Source organism: Panthera leo, chromosome B3 (assembly GCF_018350215.1).
Source record: "Panthera leo isolate Ple1 chromosome B3, P.leo_Ple1_pat1.1, whole genome shotgun sequence".
Lineage (NCBI taxonomy): Eukaryota > Metazoa > Chordata > Mammalia > Carnivora > Felidae > Panthera > Panthera leo.
This window is the reverse complement of record NC_056684.1, coordinates 32770524-32791597: the sequence shown is the minus strand read 5'-3', so window position 1 is coordinate 32791597 and position 21074 is coordinate 32770524. Positions and strand designations below refer to the sequence as shown.

The 21074-nt window shown below is 36.3% G+C and overlaps 1 protein-coding gene and 1 pseudogene across 7 annotated transcripts in view; both read left to right on the top strand.

The window, feature by feature from the left end:
* Positions 1 to 21074, top strand: part of NEO1 (neogenin 1) — a 234108-nt gene that overhangs the window by 117411 nt on the left and 95623 nt on the right. For all 7 annotated transcript variants that reach the window (XM_042941469.1, XM_042941466.1, XM_042941471.1 and 4 more), the window contains 2 exons: positions 7924 to 8078; positions 9638 to 9758. In XM_042941469.1, the coding sequence (XP_042797403.1) occupies positions 7924 to 8078; positions 9638 to 9758 (276 nt within the window). The remainder of the gene's footprint in view (positions 1 to 7923; positions 8079 to 9637; positions 9759 to 21074) is intronic.
* On the top strand, positions 14463 to 15681 carry LOC122221823 (annotated as a pseudogene).

Below are 21074 nucleotides of genomic sequence, written 5' to 3'. Positions count from 1 at the left end.
TCTCAAGTATGTGGTAGTGTGAGGCCCAACACTCAGTATTTTTCTCAGGCCCAATACAGAACTTTGTGTAACTCTTCAAATAGTCTGTGGATCTCACTTGGAGAAACCTTATCCTAAGTTATTTGTATGCTGCTACAAGGCTGAAAGCAGAGAACTGACAAATTGAGTACAGCTATTAAGGGAGCATTTCTATCTAATGTACTTATAGTGCCAAGCAAAAGTAATCAACCTTGAGGCCCTGGTACCTTCTTTGTTGGGGGTGTGGTACACAGCTGATGTTCATCATGGCAATATTGTGACACCATGCAAAGATTAAGTATGTCCCAGTCTTATGAAGGAAGGGGAGCTTATGTTTAGTAAAGATTTTTGAGAATTCTTAAAAAATAATTACTTGTAGAGCACAGTTTCTCAAGTTTAAGACGTATAGGGACCGTAAGACCCAAAGTGTGAGTAACATTGCATTGGGATTGAATTCTGCCATTACAGAGCCAACTGGTAAACATGAATGTGAGTGCTGAAATAACATGCTTATTAAATTTTTACATTATCATAAACATTTAAAATTCATGCAGAAAATTCACAGATAGCAAAGAATAAATTTATGAACTCTTGTTGGAGAAACAATGGTATGAAACGTTGAATCTGTGAAAAACTTGAGAATCCTTGAGAAAAATTCTTATCTGAGCATCTTCTGCTGATTAATGGAAGTTTTAGAATTCAAATAACCATTCATGCTGACAAATAGACATTGAGCATCTGTTTGGGTTTTCAATGATAAATAGGGCAGTGATAGCCAAGATAGCCAATGGTAAATAGATCTGCTGGGTTTTCAATGGTAAATAGGGCAGTGATAGCCAAAAACTGGGGGAGAAGTGGATCAGGAAATGTTTTTAGTTAAGATCCTAAGGACAACTGAGTACCTGTTAGATAACTTGAGGGAGAGAATTAAGGAAATGTGATGAAGCTGGAGGCGTGGGGAAGGAAGGAGACAAAATTTCAAGGTCATATGGCAACTTTGTCACAATGTTGCTCCATAGTTATAATTTCCTCCTGGAGAGTAAGGAAAACCTATTCACTTTCTTTGGAAGGAGAGGCTTTCTTGAGAAATGTTGGAGAGCTCTAATGTATTTTTGCTTTGTTAGTTGAGACAGTACTTAAAGCAGACTTGTTGATTAGATTGCCAAATGACATCCTCAAGGAATTTAAGCCTGTTAAAATGCTTGGGTTTTATTTGTTGGGGTTTTTTTTGTTGTTGTTGTTTTTTAAGGACTTACATGTAATTTTGTGAATAATTGAAAAGAAGCTTAAGAACAGCAAGTGTGCAGTTTAAGTAAAATGGACAGAATTGATTTATTTCTCTACTTAAAGAGCTTTTTAGGAATTCCAATGCTTAAACCTTTAAAATGCAACAATAGAAATTCCAACAATTCAGAGGTAATGTAAATGAAAACTGTTATAATCTTCCAAATAAGAGCATAATAAAGTAACCTTGAAACATTGCTGTTGGCCCTACATTGTTTTCTGTTTGAATTGAGTGGTAATTTCCAACGTTGCAAAACAGTGATGGAATTAAGTGATGTTTCCAGCAAAAGAATTTTGCAAGTATAATATGTTTTAGTATTAAATTCTACTTGTGCATTTAGCAATTAAAATTATTCTTGTAATGATGATGGCATTAGAAGGGATAGGGAGCTGTCAAAGAGAATTTGAAGGTTAATTATCTCTTTGGTAACAAAATGCATAATCTTCCATTACGACGCTTATTTTCTTATGGTAATTGACTCATTTGCTCTCTGGTTATCAATTTAACTTCCCAACCACAAACATCTGCTCTTACATTGTGTTTAATTGGTGTGAATACTATATACAGAGAAGTTAAAATCCAGAGCACATTTTAAAGGCTATATTTTGTAATTCATGAAAGGGAAAAAGTAAATGATGAATTGAACATTGTGATTATTTTTTTCTAATAGTCTTTGAAAGTCTGTTTACTAAAAATGCATGCTAAAATCATATTAATTGGGATTTTTTGAAGAGGATTTTGCTGTGTTTTCCAGAATTACTTACTCTGCCTTACGGGGAGTCTCAGTCCTTGAGATTCAAGAAATACATCATTTCCTCATAAACATGATACCCTAGTAGTTAAGATTGCAGGCTTTAAAGGCAGACAAAGATTGTTCAGTGTGTTACTGATGAGGTTTTGGGGTGACGATGGGGTGGTCCAGAGCTGACGGCCAAGAATTCTTGAAGATGTCTTTGATGCAAAAAGGTGATTTTATTAAAGCACCGGGACAGGACCTGTGGGCAGAAGGAGCTGCACTGTGGTTGTGAAGAATGGCTGGTTTTATACTGTGGAGTTGGGGAGGTAAAGGCATATGGGAGGCCTCCAGAGGGACTTTGACATGCTAAAGAGGACTCTTAAAATTGAGGCATTGCTATTATCAAGCTGGTTGTTTCCCCCCTAGTAAGGCATTAACATTGTGACAGCAGAGGATTCCTGGAGAAATGTTATATTCTGTATTTGCCTCAAGTATTTGTCAATGGGCTGCAGGTTATAAGGGAATTTAATTTTACCTGCTATTTCCTTCTTGCCTGTGTTCCCTACATCACTATGGAAGGGTGATGTTAGAGTTCCAGGAAACTGAGTCTACAGTTTCTGGAGATCAGGTTATTGATAAGATTGCCTTTTTCTTGTAATTTACTAAGATATTTGCAAACTGATGGAGACTCCTGTATGACTGTGATCTCTGTCAGTTGGCCATTTGTTTTGTTTCCTTTCCTTTGTTCTTGGGCAACAAGGAGTGCCTGAGGAATATCACACGTATCCCACCGTGGGGGAAGGGGGTGGTCTGCTAGCTTGTACTTTGTCCTTAGCCACTCCCTCATTACTATTTAATCTGAAGAAGAGAGGTGGGGACAAATTGTGTGTGTTTGCTTATAAGTTTTAAAATGGGAGGCTGAACCTTAAAAAAAATTTTTTAATGGCTACCTATAGGGGAAGAGAGAGAACAGGGTGGAGAAAGCAGGGGTAGAAGCAAGACTTGTTTGAGTATACCTTCCTTTTGTAGATTTTACGAACTAATTTCAGAAAGGGGAAAGTAGAATGAAACAAATGACTCCAAATGTGTATCTAGTTGGTAGTGTAGCCACACAGAAAGTTACAATTCCAAGTAAAAGTTATTACAGGGGCGCCTGGGTGGCTCAGTTTAGGTCATGACCTCACAGGTTTGTGGGATTGAGCCCCAAGTGGAGTTCTACACTGACAGCATGGAGACCACTTGGGATTCATTCTCTCTCTTTCTCTCAAATAAACATTTAAAAAAAAGAAAGTTATTATTACAAATAAATGTAAAATGCCAATTGGACCATATATATCTAATGGGATATATGCTGAGGACAAAAAAAACTACAAAAATCTTGAGCTGCTTTCTGGTATTATATTGTTGGTGGAAACATTGGTATCATTATTCTGAGCCTACTGAGTGTAAGATAAAACATATGAGTTGGTGTCAGTGAGAATGGATTTTTAGTATGAGAGAAAAGAAATACAGATGTGAAATTATTATGATCTAGTTAAAACCTATGGTTTTGAATTTAATTGGAGAACAGGATGAAATCATGATCAATTTTATATTTAAAAAGTATATAATTGCTAGTTTTGTCCACAAATAGGGCCTAAAACTGTGACCAGAAAATACCAAAGACCACTAGGATCATGTCAAAAAGGACTCAGGAACTTTCAGTGGACTCAGGCTTCCAGTAGTCAGAAAGGGGGATAGTTTGTGAATCAAAAGAATAATAACTTGCATGGATTGAAACAAATCAAATTTATTTTAATCCATGAAATCATAAGAGTACTTTTTAAAAAACCCTTCAGTGATTCCCTTCAGTTGGGAGAATATTAGAGAGCCAGACCATTATTTTGAAAAATTGATAAGGGAAGAAATCAAACATTTATCCTGCTCTTTCTTTGAGAGGTATATTTAAGGATAACCAAATAATTGATGGGATTTTTTTTTTTATAGAAGGAATGACAGAATAAGAATATTATTATTTCACAGTATATAAGACTGCTAACATCACAAAAAGAGAGATGGTCACACGTTATGAACTCTCCTGACGGAAGGACCATGGCACTACTTATGAAATAGACTTGAAAAAATAAGAAGGAGCCTAACTCCAGTCAAGCTTCTACATTTAACTGCTAAATGCAGGACGAATGTGTTTAAATACCACCATGGCATGCAGTCAGCAAAAGACAGACTGCAAGAAACTTTATAGAGCAGATGATTTCTACAGCAAATTAATTGCAAACAAAGATAGGAGATAAAGAGGAAACATGTAGGTTAAAAGAAAAGTAAGCAACAGATTCATACCAATGAATGTACCTTGTTTGTCCAATTCAAATAAATCATTTTTTTAAATGTAGGCCAGTTAGTAAAATTAACTAATTGATGGCTAATTGATGATATTGAGAAATTATTGTGGATACCAACCTGATGATGGTATTATAGTTTTGTTTAGAAATGGGAATTCTTGTTTTATAGAGGAATTTACTTAAATACTTATATATAATAAAGCGATACCCGGGATTTGCTTTCAGAGTAACCTGGGGAAAGACATGGGGTAGGTTAGGATATAGATGATGAAATACACTGGCCATGAGTTGATAATTGTGGAAGCTATATGACAGTACATGGGGTTTATTATCACTTTCTCTAAAGTAAAAAGTTAGAACATAGGGTTTAAAGTCAGACCGCTTAGGTTCAAAATCCGGATCTGTCACTGACTAAGCCTTGTGGCCTGATGGAGCTACTTAGCCTCTCGGTGTGTTAGTATCCTTGTCTATAAAATGGACCTAAATAGTAGGGTTGTTGTGGGAGATAATGATAAGAAGTGGAAGGTACTCGTGAATGTTAGCTATTATCATACATCAGATACATAAACCAAAATCATGATGTTGCAGTTGGTTAGAGACCTTGGTGTATTTAGGAATAGTCCAGTTGAGTTCCTTATTTAGTATAGGAGCAGACTGAAACCCATGGCCAACAAAATGTCTACTGGTAAAACCAGAACTCATGTGTAAATCTCTTGACTTCAGTCATTGCAGTGTCTTTAAAGTAAATCATTATTGAATAATATTCAAATAAGCTTAAACATCTGATTTTAAATAGGGAACACTCAGGATTGAAAATACGTTATTTTTTCCTGCATCTAAAATTTATTGCACTAAAATGAAAACTCTGGGTTGTTCTTGTTTGTATGCTTTCTTTGAGAAAGAGCAGATAAACTTGACCAAAGGTGAGTCTAAATTCATCTGGAATTCAAAACAAAACAAAACAAAAAACTAACAATATGATGAAAGTTTTGAGGAAATAAATATTTTAAAATGTGTAGTTACAGTCATTAAGTTTTTGGTTCTAGTGCAGGAATAGACAGATCAGGGAAACCACATAGTATCCAGAAATAACTGCCCCTCAAGAATACATAGGATTTTAATATTAAAACGATTTTGGGGTGCCTAGGTGGCTTAGTCAGTTGAGTGTCAAACTCTTGATTTCAGCTTCAGTCATGATCTCAGGGTTGTGAGATTGAGCCCCACATCGGGCTCTGTGCTGCCAGCATGGAGCCTGCTTGGGATTCTCTCTCCCTTTCTCTCTACCCCTCCCCTGCTCGTTCTCTCTCTCTCTCTCTTTCTCTATCTCAAAACAAATTTTTTTTTAAAGTTAAAACCAAAAAGCGATTTCAAATCATGTAATGTTATTGGGATTACTGAGGTTGCCATTTAGAAAAATGTAAAGCTGGATACTTGGTGATGTCCAGATTGTTTCCCAGACATACTAGAAGAAATTGCAAGTGAATATTTTTATAGTATGGAGGCAGGGAAAACCTTTGAAGCAAGAATAACAAAATATAGATGCCAAAAAAGGGAGAACTGATAAATTTTACCACATACAAATTGACAATTTTGGTAGAACAACAGGTGCCTTAAGTTAAAAGACAAAAGAAAAAATTGGGAAGAAATATTGGCAGCGTGTATGAGACTTACATTAGTGTATTAGCCCGGGTCCAGTCAGGGGCCAAAAATCACACCAGGAATTTGAACAAAGAAATATTAATATAAAGAATTATTAACTAGTAAAAATGTTTTAACTACTAAAAAGGACAAAGGACTCTAAGGAATACTGAAGGATCAGGTACTACGTCTAGAGCAAAAGGAGCAAACAAACTTGGAAAAGGACATCCCAGTCTAAGGTTGCAATTCAGACCTCAGAGAGGGTATAATTGCTGCCAGAGAACACAGCCATGGGCCAGACTGGTCCACAGGAGATCTTCTAGATTCCACAGACCTGAGCTTGTGTGTGGAAAGTTAACCTGCTGGGGTACCATGGGTCTGACTGATGATGAGCAGGAAGTTGCTTCTTAAGATCATGTGTTCTTTCCATCCTTGGCTCCTACCAGTTTCTGGGGTTCTACCTACTTGCTCTACTCTACTCTTACTCTTCGTTAACCCTGGATTTGTTCCCAGGACCTGCCCCAGTCTAGCCCTCTAGCCAGTGGAGTAGGCAAGAAAATGAAAAAAAAGACCAAAGCAGATTGGAAGAGAAGAAATAAAACTGTCTCTATTCACAGACAACCTGATTATTTATGTAGATAATCCCCCAATTGTCTATAAAAAGCTACTAGAACTAATGAGTGAGTTCAGCATGAGCATAGGATAAAAAGTTATATACGTAAATCATATTAGCAGTGAAAAAATGGAAACTAAATAAAAAATTAAGTATGAAAAAAGTAGCACCAGAATCCTTAGGGAAATACCTAAAAAAAGTATGAACAAGATTTGTATATTGAAAACTAGGCAACAATGATGAGAGAAACCACAGAACTAAATAAATGGAAAGGTAAACCAAATTCAGGGAAAGGAAGACTCAGTATAGTTAAGATGTCAAATTGCCACAAATTTAACAATCCCAATCAAAATCCCAGCAGGCTAAGCACATTTTAGCTCAACCATTAAAAACAAAAACAAAAACAAACCCTTGCTGTTGTCATGGTTGCTCATTTGATAGAACTACCCTACAGTGGAACTTGCTGCTTTCTGATACAGGGAGGCTTATCATTTGAAATTTTGAAATAGGGATCAATGAGACCCCTTGTCAAGGATGTTGTATAGGAAATTGCAATGTTAGGTTGGAGGTTGACTAAATGATCTATTCTTATCCTTCTAATTCAGTCTTCCTCTGTCATTTGTAAGTCAGTGATTTACAACTTTAGGGCAGGGAGAGAGAGATACTGGAATGTTCAGACTTTTTCTGCCGAAGGTCCTGCCACTCTTTCTCCCACCCTTGAAAACTATATCATGCAATGAGGGATGTTACCAATGAGGGATGTTACATGAGTGAACTACTTAAGGCCTCTAATATGACATTTATATTCCCTTTTTGGGTTTTTTGGGTTTTTTTTTGGTGTTTGTTGTTGTTGTTGTTACTTATTCAGCTGACTGACAAGAAAAATGTTAGTTTTCTCAGTTTTTAAAAAAATTTTGGTTATGGTTCTTCCGAAATGGTATAAATGTTAGGGAAGTAGTCTTTTAATACTCATTTTTAGACAGTTTAGAATATTCATATCATCAATTTCTTCAATATAGTCCACTTAATATATATTTATCAACAAGGAATCTCAGAAATTATCTTTATAATTATCCTTCCAGTTAATTGTACCAAAATACAATTCGTAAAGATATGTATGAATTTTCCAACAAATGTTTTGAATATATGTTACATGCTTTTGTAAAACTATGTGAAAGCCTCAAATAATAAGTAAAAATCCTGTGAATTCTATGATTTAAAAAAATTATTTGAAATGTGAATAGCTAGCTATATTTATTTTTATTAATATCCTAATTTCCTTTCTATTTTAAAGTCCAACCAGAATTCTTGAAACAGCCGACGAATATATATGCTCATGAGTCCATGGATATCGTATTCGAATGTGAAGTGACTGGGAAACCGACTCCAACCGTGAAGTGGGTCAAGAATGGAGATGTGGTTATCCCAAGTGATTACTTTAAGATTGTAGTAAGTATTTTTCAGAGGACGCTTATCTCTGAAACCTTTACATGTCTTTATTTTCTTTTAATTTTTTTAATGTTTATTTTTGAAAGAGAGAGAGAGAGAGAGACAGAACTTGAGTGGGGGAGGAGAGAGAGAGGGAGAGACAGAATCTGAAGCAGGCTCCAGGCTCTGAGCTGTCAGCACAGAGCCCGACATGGGGCCTGAACTCATGAATCGCAAGATCATGACCTGAGCTGAGTCGGACGCTTAACCAACTGAGTCACTCAGGCGCCCCTTTGCGTGTCTTTAAATGCAGTCACTAAGAGATCTGTTGACTTCCACATGCCAGTTTATGTACCACAGATGAAGATAGAAAAATATTACAGAACGTAATCTCTTCACTGGCTGATAAGAAAGCTGAGCCTAGACATGTTTTGGTAGTTTTTATGGGATCGCATAGCATGTCAGTAGTTGAAGTAAGCCTAAGATCCAGATCTGATCAGCAGTCTAGTATTTCTACTCAGACATGCTAGCACTTTTAAAGACAGCTGTCACTATTTTCTTGGTAATGATTATCCTGTGTGTGCACCTGCTCTCTTCATATCTCTATTCAAAGAGCAGCATCTGTCCTTCATATATACTGATTCTAGGCCCTTCAAAATAAGTATGACCCAGGGTTGTGACAATAGATAAAAAAAAATCCTTAAGAATTAAATAGCATTAAATTTATTTAAGAATACCGAGCCATTAATTGTTTTTTGTTTTTTATATGGGGTTAAATGCTTAGTAAATATTGTCTACTCTTATCATTGTTTTAATCCTAGTAATAGAAATGTCTAGGTTTTGGTAATAAGGATTCATATCTTAAGGTACATATATGACATTCATAGAAATAATCAGAAGTAACTATGGTTGTTAATGATATAATGTCTTATTATAAATTTCTCTCATTAGTGATTCATTCTTAGTAAGAATATAGTTTCTATTTTGAAGTGCATAATCTTGTATGTTATAAAAAGTAATTCACAAGTGTTTAATTAAAAAGCAGTGTGTTACAGCTAAATTGGCATTTTTTTACTCTTTTATCATTTTCACAGTATTCTTAAAAATCTTAAAACCATATTAATAACAACAGTATTTGACATTTATATTACTTTATAATTTAAGGGAAGCCGTATATATGTGGCCTCACTTAACTTATTGTGGTCTAATCTGTTACAACTAATGATATTAGAGATAATTTTAAGAAAGTGCCTTGAATTCATAAATTCAGGCTTTTGCTGTGGTCACGTGGTATTGTATGTCAGGTATTTTTCCAGACAAAGATGTCGGTTTTCAAACATTGTAGGTATTACTTTCTATAAGGATTAAGTTCTTAATTGGTTAGTTACAGTGTTTCCTGTACTAGGCAGTTAAATCAGTACCTTGTCAATAAAATTCAGTTAACAGGTACATAGATATTTTGATAGCTGAATCATACAATTTTACTTGTTCTTCCTCCCCAGAAAGAGCATCCTCTTGAGATTTTCAACTAATGTTCATCAGTTGAATCATAACATTTTGTTTATGTTTTTCTTTCTCAGAAGGAACATAATCTTCAAGTTTTGGGTCTGGTGAAATCAGATGAAGGGTTCTACCAATGCATTGCTGAGAATGATGTTGGAAATGTACAAGCTGGAGCCCAACTGATAATCCTTGAACATGGTAAGAGGGGCTGAAATAGTAAAATGAAAGAGGCTGACTGTGTCGAGGAACTAGTACCTGTCACAGTACCTATTACTCTGGGATACCCCATGATTAATATCCTGTTTGTAAAGGCCAGCATATGGCATAGCGAAGAGGAAGAGAAAGCAGTCTAAATAATTTCTGTTGCTTAAAATGGCCTAAAAACACAACTTTGGAGAATGTTGAAAAGGAAAACTGTAAAATTACAGACTTACATGAATGTTCTTCACATTTCAGTTATTTTAATTTTACAAATATATTTCTGCTCTATTAAAATAGAAAAACTTTACTTGAGGTAATGTTTATTTTACATTAAATTTTTCCAAAATAAAAATAACTTGCCTTTTCTGATTATCATGCACAAAAATTGCTTATTATAAGATCAGACAACATTGAAAAGTAAAAAGGGGGGAAAAAAACCCTACTCTATATCAGTCAAAGTCGATGGGGAAACCACACAATAATTTGAACAGATGATCGTTAATACACAGAACTATGAACTATAATGGGATTAAATTAACAAAGGGTTGGCTAGCAAGAAGTAAAGAGAACTCTAGTGAATATAAGAATGGCAGATATAAAGAGCAGCCACAACCTGTAGGTCTGAGAGAGAGTGTTCAACCCCTCAGGACTAAAATCCAGACCGTGTTGGAGAGAGTGTGGCCATGTCTCACTGGACAACAGAGTAATTGCTGTGCTATTATGCTGTCAAACCCTGCTCAAAACCCAGTATCTAGTGTGCTAGAGAAGACCAGTCACAAGGGGATGTCTCCCTGAAGGCTTTCTGCTACAAAACCACCTGAGAGGTTGGAGTGTTGGGAGAAGCACCCTATACTGATAAAATTTAAAACATATGTCCGCTGCAGAGGAAAGGTAGATAAACGGGCCAGCTTCATTTTTGCAGAGCAGGCAATAAAGTATGACTTCGGAGTTGAGAGGCAATAAATTGGTAATGGCACATGCCCCATATCGTGCCTTCTAGGAGTACTACATATGAGCATGAACAGATGTGTATGTGGTTGAATAACACATTTGCTTAGAACAGCATGCTGTGGACATCTTCTCATGTCAGTAAACACATAGATCTATGTCAACATTTTCCACTGTTGAACAGTATATATGCACTTTGTTTTGTATAAGTGATTCCCTATTAATATTTAAATTGTTTCTTATGTCTTACCATTATGAACAGTGCTGTGCTGAGCTTCTTTACATGATTATTTTCTCACACTAAATTACTAGAAGTTGAATTGTTGGATAACAGTTCTGTGTCAAATTGATAAGGATACCTGTTGGATGTATTGTTTGTTTTAGCGAGGAGCATTTTTCATTTTGTGCAGTTCTCGAGAGTACATGGAGAAGATAAAGCTTTTGACATGTCATCTGGTATCTGAGTCCAATTAAGCTCAGGTTCCAGTGTGGCCCCAGCCACAGAGCCTCGTTGGGAAAGCTAAGTGGCAAAGATGGCGCCCACCCCGGCTTTTCACTAAAATAGCATAGAGGATTTTTACATGCTCTTTCTCGAAAATGTATTTAAGAGTACTGTTACAAAAAGGAATAAAATATTAGAGCTGTTCTTTTTCTTCCTGTATCTGTTTGTGACTATACCTTTCCCTATTTATTGAAAATGATTTAGTAGAAACTTCTTACTTTTCCATCTTGGCAAAGTGCCTGAGTATGATTACCAAACCAGGCACGAAGGTAGATAGGCTTGTTTCTTTTTATCAGCGGCAGTGGTTTCCCTTGGTAAAATTTGTGAGTCTCTTGGGGTGATTTACGTGGAACTAATAAATAAAGAGATTTCAGTATATTTGTGTTTGGGATCACCATTACAGATTTAATAGTAAAGATGGTTGGCTTTGCCAGGAGGTCCCTAAGCTAAACCTAATTGGGTTTTCCTCTGAAAATGGGTGGCATGATCATTATAGTTGCAGTGTGTGTTTTTTTTCCTTTTTGAGACAACATTTCAAAACCAGACAACATTTCTGGGCTGGCAAAATTTTTTAGTAGCCTTGTCAGGGATGAATTAAGAATGCATGGATTATAAGGAAGGAAGTGGCATGTTATTGATTTTGCTTTTTTAATTTGCAAGATAAATATGTATGTGGAAAAGCTAAAAAGAGAATATAACAGTTTATAAGGTCTGATCTCTGTCTGGAGTTTATAATATTGTAAAGGATGTAAGAGATGTGTACAATTTAATGCTAGTCCATAATAAGTGTTATTTTTATAGTACAAATAAGGCAGTAATACAGCATATAGTTTGGAAGAGAGGAATTCTGTCTGTGCGATCATGGACGTTTTTTCATGGAAAGTGTCCCCTTTGTAATAGGCCTTGAATTATAAGATTTCCAAATGTTAAAAAAAGGGCTTGGGTCAGTATGGAAATAGAGTAGAATACCTATACCTGTAGGAAGGTAGCCTGTAAAGACAGAATAAGATCAGATTGATCATGGCCTTGATTGTAAATAGTCAAAACAATACTGTAGTTAGGCAGTCTGATGATACAGTCAGGTTTATTTAGAAGAAGTCCATCTGAAACTAATATAACACTGTGTGCTAACTAATGAATTAAAATAAAAACGTAAAAAGCCAAAAAATGAAAATACAACCATCCCACACACCCAAGAAAAGAAATAGGTGGCAGATTGAAGGGGGCATCTAGTCGAAGGAATATTGTTATAAAAAGACCACTGTAAGTAGTTATACTAGAAAAATAGAAAGGATCCTAATAAAAAATATATGGGGCGCCTGGGTGGCTCAGTCGGTTAAGCGTCCGACTTCAGCTGAGGTCACGATCTCACGGTCCGTGAGTTCGAGCCCCGCGTCGGGCTCTGGGCTGACGGCTCAGAGCCTGGAGCCCGTTTCAGATTCTGTGTCTCCCTCTCTCTCTGCCCCTCCCCTGTTCATGCTCTGTCTCTCTCTGTCTCAAAAATAAATAAACGTTAAAAAAAAAAAAAAAAAAAAAAAAAAAAAATATATATATATATATATATATATATATATATATATATATATATATATATATATTAGTGATTTATTTAATCCAGACTTTATCAACTGGATATTAAGCATTATTATAGAAAAGCCAGAAATACTTCCCGGGCTTTTTCTGGGTGGCTAGAAGAGTGGTGATGCCTTTCCACAATAGAAAAGGAAGGTGGACGGAAGTGGAAGGGGACTTCTACTCAGGTATAGATAGTGGACATAGAACATCCCACTCTCACCTACAATAAAAAAGCTGGATGATTTACAAAATCATAATTTTTCTGAGCCCCATCAGAGAGCTGAGCTTGCAAAGCAGCCAAGTAAATTAAATTCCAAAGAATTGAACACTCTCCTGTCCCCAAGGAATGGGTCATTAATTGTTTCACCTTTGGCAGAGCACGAAAGAGTTGGCTGCTGTAAGAGTGGATAAGAAGAAATCAGCTAAAGTTTTATGTGATAGTTAAAGACTAAGCATGAACTAGTTTGGAATACCTCAGGGCCCCAGATGAAAGGGAAGTTCATACAGGCTTGCAAATACATATCCCTGGAACTCCACAAGATACTCATTGTGAAGACTGGAGGCAAGTCAGAGACTTGAGAAAAGTCATTTTGGGGGCACTTGGGTGGCTTAGTCGGTTAAGCTAACTTCGGCTCAGGTCATGATCTTGAAGTTTGTGGGTTTGAGCCCCACGTCAGGCTCTGTGCTGATACCTTGGAACCTCAAGCCTGCTTCAGATTCTGTCTCCCTCCACTCTCTGCCCCTCCCCGATGCACACCCTATCTCTGTCTGTCTCTCTCAAAAATAAATAAACGTTAAAAAGAAAAAAGAACAGTCATTTTGGTGGTGAAGAGGTAAAAGAGGTAATCTGTAGCTGCTGATAGATAGGTACAAAACCCCTCTCATTTACTCAAACTCCTTTAAGCCTCAAACCAGTGCAGGAGGGGCCAAAAGCCTTATTTCATAAATTTATGGGGGGAAGATGAGAAGCCAAACCCTTCTGCTTCCCGAGGGAGGAACCCTCTGATGCGCAGGACCTGCCTAATACTGAGGCTGATCAAGGACAATTGAAAATCCTACCTGCCCTACCACCGAGCAATAGCTTTCTACTGCTGGGGGAAGGTCAAGAATATAGAGATCCCTGTGTCACAGAGTTATGTAGAAATAGTTGAAAGCTGAGAGGAAAACAGGTAAATTGAAGAACTCTCCTTCATCTCTCTTCTTAAGCACAAGATAATGGTAGTCCACCATTAGAAGAATTTGAAATCTATGGTGTGCTGAAGGTAACTAAAACAATAGTAAAATCTATACCGAGTTCAACTCCTATCTAAATTGATTTAACTCCTTCACACTAATGGCTTGACAGAATAGATATGCCATGTTCCAAGTGCAAATAATAATTATCTCAGTCTCTGCTCAGCCTTCAATCAAAAATTATTGGACATAAACAGAGCAAGGGAAAACTGGCCCATTGTTGATAGATAAACATTCAACAGAACCAAATTAATGAGGCCCAGATATTGGAACAATCAGACAGGGACTTTAAACTAATTATTATTAGTATATTAAAGGAGTTAGTAGAAAAGGTAGATGACTGAACAGAGGAGGAATTTTGACAGAAAGATGGAAACCATGAAGATACTATATTTGCATTTGTCCAGAGAGTGAAAGGGTTCTATAACCAGAGGAAGGGAAATTATTAAAAATAATAGTATCAGAGATGAAGCATTTACTCAGGGTGATCATTGGACTCACGACAGCTGAGAAAATAGTCCATCAACTTGAAGATAGTTCAATATAAATTATTTAAACTGAAATAAAAGAAAAAGAATGAACAGAGTATCTCAGATGGGAAAATATAAGATGGTTTAACAAATTGGAGCCTCACAAAGAGAAGAGAACAAGAACAGAACAGAAAAAAATAAATATTTGAATAGATAATGGCCAAAATTTTTGAATTAAAAAAATGAACAAGATCATACCACAGGTCAAAGAAGAAGCTAAGATAGCCCCACGCAAGCTAATGATAATAATAATAGTGGTAGTAGTAGTAATAAAGGAAGACACACCTATATGCATCATAGTTAAATTACTGAAGACCAAACATAATGAAGAAGCCTTGAAGGCAGCCAGAAAGTTTTAAAAAGATACAGAGGACTTTTTCCTTTCGGTGGCACACAGTGGCAAGATGGTGCGAATTTCTAAGAAGAGGAAGGTTGTTGCCGTTGGCCTCTTCAAAGCTGGATTGAACGAGTTTGTCACTTCGGAGCTGGCTGAAGATGGCTCCTCCAGAGGTGAGGTCTTAGTTACACCAACCAGGACTGAAATCATTATCTTGGCCACCAGGACACAGAATGTTCTTGGTGAGAAGGGCCGGTGGATCCAGGAATTGACCACTGTGGTTCAGAAGAGGTTTGGCTCCCCTGAGAGCAATGTAGAGCTTTATGCTAAAAAGGTGGCCACTGGAGGTCTGCATGCTATTGCCCAGGCAGTCTCTGTGTTACAAAACTCCTAGGATGCCTTGCTGTGCGGAGGGCCTGCTTATGGCGTATGGTTCATCACGGAGAGTGAGGCCAAAGGCTGTGATGTGGTGTCTGGGAAACTCTGAGGACAGAGGACCAAATCTGTGAAGTTTGTAGATGGCTTGATGATTCACAGTGGGGAACCTGTTAACTACTACATCGACACTGCTTGCTGTATAGCCATGCGCTGCTCTGACAGAGTGTGCCGGGCATCAAAATGAAGATCATGCTTCCCTGGGATTCACATGGCAAGACTGGCCCCACAAAGACCCTGCCTGATCATGTGAGCACTATGGAACCCAAAGATGAGTTATTGCCCACCACTCCCATCTTGGAACACAAGAGTGGGAAGCCAGAGCTACCTGCCATGCTGTAGCCAGTACCCACAGCATAACAGGGTCTCCTTGGAAGCTGGATCTAGAGTTTGCTCTGTAAAAACCTTTAATAAAATCTTTGAAAAAGACACATGGCCTGAATAGACTTTGCATCCACTATTTGGACTGAGGATTCTTTTGCACCAAAAGAATATCACTTGATTGATTCTTAGGACTGCCTGGTTCATAATGCTTCTGGGTTTTCCCTTGGTTTCACCTGTGATTGTGAGGCAAGAGCCAGAACAGGAGGACCCAAGCAGAGCTAACCCTAGAGATATCCTGTAGGGGAGTAAATCTGGCGATGCTGAAGCACCTTGATCAGTTCATCTGTGGTTGGGGATTATAGGTTTAGAACAGGGATATATTTGAGATGGTTTTCTTTACGTGGTGTATAAGGAAATCTGTATTGCACACAGAAAATAAATATAGTGCCAATTAAAATACATAGAGGAACAAAAATAAACATTACAGCAGACATTTTACCAGAAATGGTGCCAGCCAGAAGGCAGTGGAGCAGTTTTAAAGTCCTATAAGGAAAGAAAGTCAACCCAAATAATATACCCAACAAAAAATATCTTCTAAAAATTAAAGTGAAATAAAGACATTTCAGAACAAAAGCTGAGAAAATGTATTGTCCGCAGACCTGTGCTACAAGTAATGTTAAAGTTCTTTAGGTAGAAGTAGTATGATACCCGACAGAAACTTACAGGTCTTCACAAAAAAACAAAACAGGCCAGAGTGGTTTAAAAACAGAAAAGTAAATATAAAATTCTTTCTTATTTTCAGCAGTTAATGAAATAACTTACTATCTAAACTAGGGACCACCGATATTTCAGTAAAGGTCTAGACCATAAATGTTTTAAATTTTATGGGCCAGTGTCTGTCAGAGCTACTCAGTTCTGCCCTTGTAGCATGAAATCAACCATATAAATCAACTTCGACTTTTCAGTAAAACTTTATTTGCAAAAAGAGGTGGCAGGTCCTTGTTTGCTGATCTCTGGTCTAAAGAAAAATAGTTTATAACCTATAAAATTAAAATGTATGACAAAACAGAGCAAAGTACAGTAGGATTAAAAATAAACTGTTGTAAGATCCCTTTATTACATATCAAATTATAACATATGAGGTAGACTGTGATAATTTAAAAATGCATATCCTAAAACTTAGGGAAACTACTAAAAAGTAGAGAAGGAGATTTAGCTAATAAGTAAACAGTGGAAATAGAATGGAATCTTAAAAATTAGTCTAAAATAAGGAAAAGAGGAGAAAAAGGGAACAAAGAACAAATGGACAGATAAAAAACAACTAGCGCAATAGTAGATTTAAATCTATGTATCAATTATTGCATTAAATGTAAATGGCTTAGGCCTTAAAACAAGTCTCAAAACATTTAACAGCATTTAAATCATCCAAAGTATATTCTTGGACCTCAATGGCATTAGAACCAAAACTCAATAACAGAGACTAGAAAATTCAGAAATTTTTGGGAATTAAACAGCCTTCTAAATAACCCATGTGTCAAAGAACAAGTCACAAGGAATTAGAAGATACTTTTAACTAAACGAAAATACTCCTTATCAAAATTTGTAGAATGCAGATAAAGTGGCATTTTGAAGGAAGCTTTTAAAAGCTAGATTAAAAACGAATTAAATCTAAAACATTCAGAAGAAGAAAATGATAAAGAACACAAATGAAACAGAAACAGTACTAACAGCTGTTTACTAGTTACTAACTAGTTACTAACTAGTTTTTTGAAAAGATAAATTTAATTGGAGTATGTTTACACTGATCAAGAAAAACAAAAAAATATCAGTATCAGGATTGAAAAGGAGGATGTCATTACAAATCCTATAGACTTTAAGAGGACATAGGGAATATTAGAAACAACTTTATGCCAATAAATTTGAAAAGGAAGGTAATAGAGCTAGTTTGGTTAGGAGTGTTGAGTTTAGGTTAGAATAGAAGAAAACTAGATAAAAATGTCTAGAATCAGGAGCAGTTCATGTCAGAAGCTCAGGAAAAGGGTTGAGGAAGAACATGACAGGCTTTGGTTTTGCTAGGTTTTTTAAGAGTTTTAATCAAACTCTTGCTATAAATTAAGGCAGCTAAATATTTTATTTTCTTGTATGTAGTGAATATTTTGTCCCCAACTTTTATGTGGCAGTCTTTCACACTATTGTAAATTAAAACTCCCTAACTCTCTCTTTAGTAAGTGGAGTTTTAAGGGATCATATATTGTCTAGTCATATTTTTTTGCCTTCAGACTATTGTCTTAGTCAACTAAAGTTCATCTTTGCATACTGTCTTGAAGATCTGCATGGATACCATCACTATAATCTTTGGGTAAGTTTCTTGCCATGTGTTATTTTCTTAATCAGAAAATTCATTCTTGTTTCTACCTTAAATCACCACAATTTTCTATGGACTTACATCTCAGCCTCTTATTTTATCTATTTAAAGATAGCATTTATTGGGGCGCCTAGGTGGCTCAGTTGGTTAAGTGTCCAACTTTGGCTCAGGTCATGATCTCGCGGCTTGTGAGTTCAAGCCCCCCATCTGACTCTGTGCTGTCAGCACAGAGATCACTTCAAATCCTCTGTCTACCTCTCTCTGCCCCTTCGCATCTCTCTCTCTCTCTTTAAAAATAAACATTTTTAAAAAATGAAAATAAAAATCTTTTATCTCAGTCTTATACACATCATTTTAAAAATATGGCCTATAAGAAGCTAGAAAAAGAAATTTATATAGCAGAAATAGCACTTTATATTTGAATGTATGAAAACGTGAAATCACAAATCAGTGTGGATTGAAAGAAACCTGGATTACTTGATATGCGGATAATTGGTGTTTTGTAAATAATTACATTATGTGTTTATCTTAATGTCAAAATAAAATATAGAGAGAGTTAAACTTTTAATTGAATCCATAAAAAATGTTGAAAGATGACAGAAGAGTCTTGCCATTTGCTTTTACATATAAAAGAGGTAAGAGAGAATACAGATGGAAATTTGGTATTTTAGGGTGTAGAAACTTAATTCTTCTTCATAGAAAGTATAACTAAATTAAAGAAGAAACAAGGTAGGGAAGAAGTTTAATATTCTGACTATGTAAGAATGCATACAAGTAACTAACATAAGCTTACAATTCACAATAGAGCAAAGATAAGGATAATTTCTAAACACGACATATGTTCCACTTCACTATCAAAGATACAAGATTAAGTCAGTGAGATGCCATTTTTGCCTAATGAAGATTTTATATCTTCTAATGAATTATTAGTTTATAATGGTTGGTTAGTGTGTGATTAGGGGTTGTGCTTTGCTTTCACTCAGCAAAAATATAAATTGTTACATCATTTACTAACACCATTTTGACAATTATATGTTAAACATTACTGACTCAACCCATTAATTGTTCTTTTAGGATTTTTTAAAAATTATTTTATTTTTGAGAGAGAGAGACAGAGACAGAGTGCCAGCGGGGAAGGGGCAGAGAGAGAGGGAGAACAGAATCCAAAGCAGGCTCCAGGCTCTGAGCTATTGGCACAGTGCCTGATGTGGGACTGGAACTCACAGACAGTGAGATCATGACCCGAGCCAAAGTCAGACGCTTAACTGACTGAGCCACCCAGGCGCGCCCCTTTTAGGATTTTTCCTAAGGAAGAAATCAATGATTTGGACAAAGACTGTTAATATCAGCATTTGTATTTTAAAAAGAAAAAGATAGGGATAAAGAGAGAAAGAATAGGAAATGACTTACATGTCCCAAAATAGAGGAAGTAGTTAAAATAATTATAGTACAACATTGTGATGGAAAGGTTATCTGGCCATTAAAAACCGTGTCTTTGAACACTCTTTAATGACATCAGGAAAATCTCCGGATGTAATGTCAAGTAGAGAAGTAAAATAGAAAGTTATGTATACCAAATAATCTGAATTTAGTTAAACAATTATATACACATATGGAGACATTCCCATACCAAAATGTTAACAGTGCTTATCTTTGGATACTAATATTTTGTCAGTTTTCTGAAATAACCATATGTTCCTTCTATAATCAGTAAAGGTTTTATTTTTTTTAACTTAATACTAAAGCTATCTTTCAGTGCTAAAATTTAGAAAATACACCAAACACATAATTTTGAGGACTTTCCGCCAAAAACGTCATAGAATTACAAACACTTCCCTTCATAAGAGTTGGGTTGTATTGCAGGAAGTGAACAAAGCAATTTCCAGTAGACTCACTGCTACCCCTGATTTGGTAGGACAAGTACTAGAGGCCTGAGCAGCCTGGAGGAGGAAGGATCGAAACTGGCCCGCTTGGAGCCTCTCCCTTTGCATTCATTACCTTGTGAATCTCCAAGAGTAAAGTAGAATGCAAGTATATAGCATTCCCAAATCTGTTTGACTATGGAGCTTTTGTCTGTTTTTATGTACACGTTAATATCTTAAAGGGCACAATTTGGGATACATTGATGTAGAGATATTCAAAGGTGGATGGACAAAAGTGATGTTGGCAAACAGCCCACAGGCCAAGTCCAGCCAACCTCCTGTTTTTGGAAGTAAAGCTTTGAGACCCAGCCACGCTTGTTTACTGATTGTCTGTGTCTGGTCTGTAGTTGTTTTCACACTACAATGGCAGAGATGAGTAGTTTAGACACAGACCACATATCCCACCACGTCTGAAATACTCATTCTAGCCCTTTACAGAAGTTTGCTGAACATGGACATAAATGATAGGAATCGTTCAACCCTGATACTTTGTGATCCTAAGTTATTTCTGGTCACTGGAAGTCTGTTTCAGTTAAAAGTTTTAAAATGAAAAAAGTGGGGGTAGGTAGAGAAAGGCAGAAGAAGGGCAGGAGAGTGAAGGATATAAGGGTAACAGAAGAACGTCAGACGTAGCGTGTAACTCGCTGTGTCATGGTGAGACAGACTCCAGAGAGGAGCTGTTAACAGAAGAACTACCAACTACAAGAGAGTTTGCTAGCACATCTTTGTGGCTAACATCCGAGAGACGTTTAAATACCAGAAACCCCATGGAGTAAATTATTGAAAGTGGAAAGAATCTTAAGATGATGTTTACCTTCATGCATCAGGTTTAAAAATAATATTGAAAGTATTTGAGCGTCTTTGAGACTGAGCCTTATTTTTGTAGGGGGAATTTTCTACTGCCCACTGGCTACCGTCTGCTGGCTAGTGCTTCGTTGCAAGAAGGTAGTTTCGAGTACCCACAGTTGGCCTCCGATATAATTTGGATAGTTCGGGTTTAAGCTAATTATCACCTTGGAATGTTAAATGAAACTTTGTAATTATAATTAAAATATATGGAACATGTATGCAACAACACTAGAAAACAGAATTTCTTTTTTTTTTTTTTTTTATTTTTTTTTTAAATTTTTTTTTTTCAACGT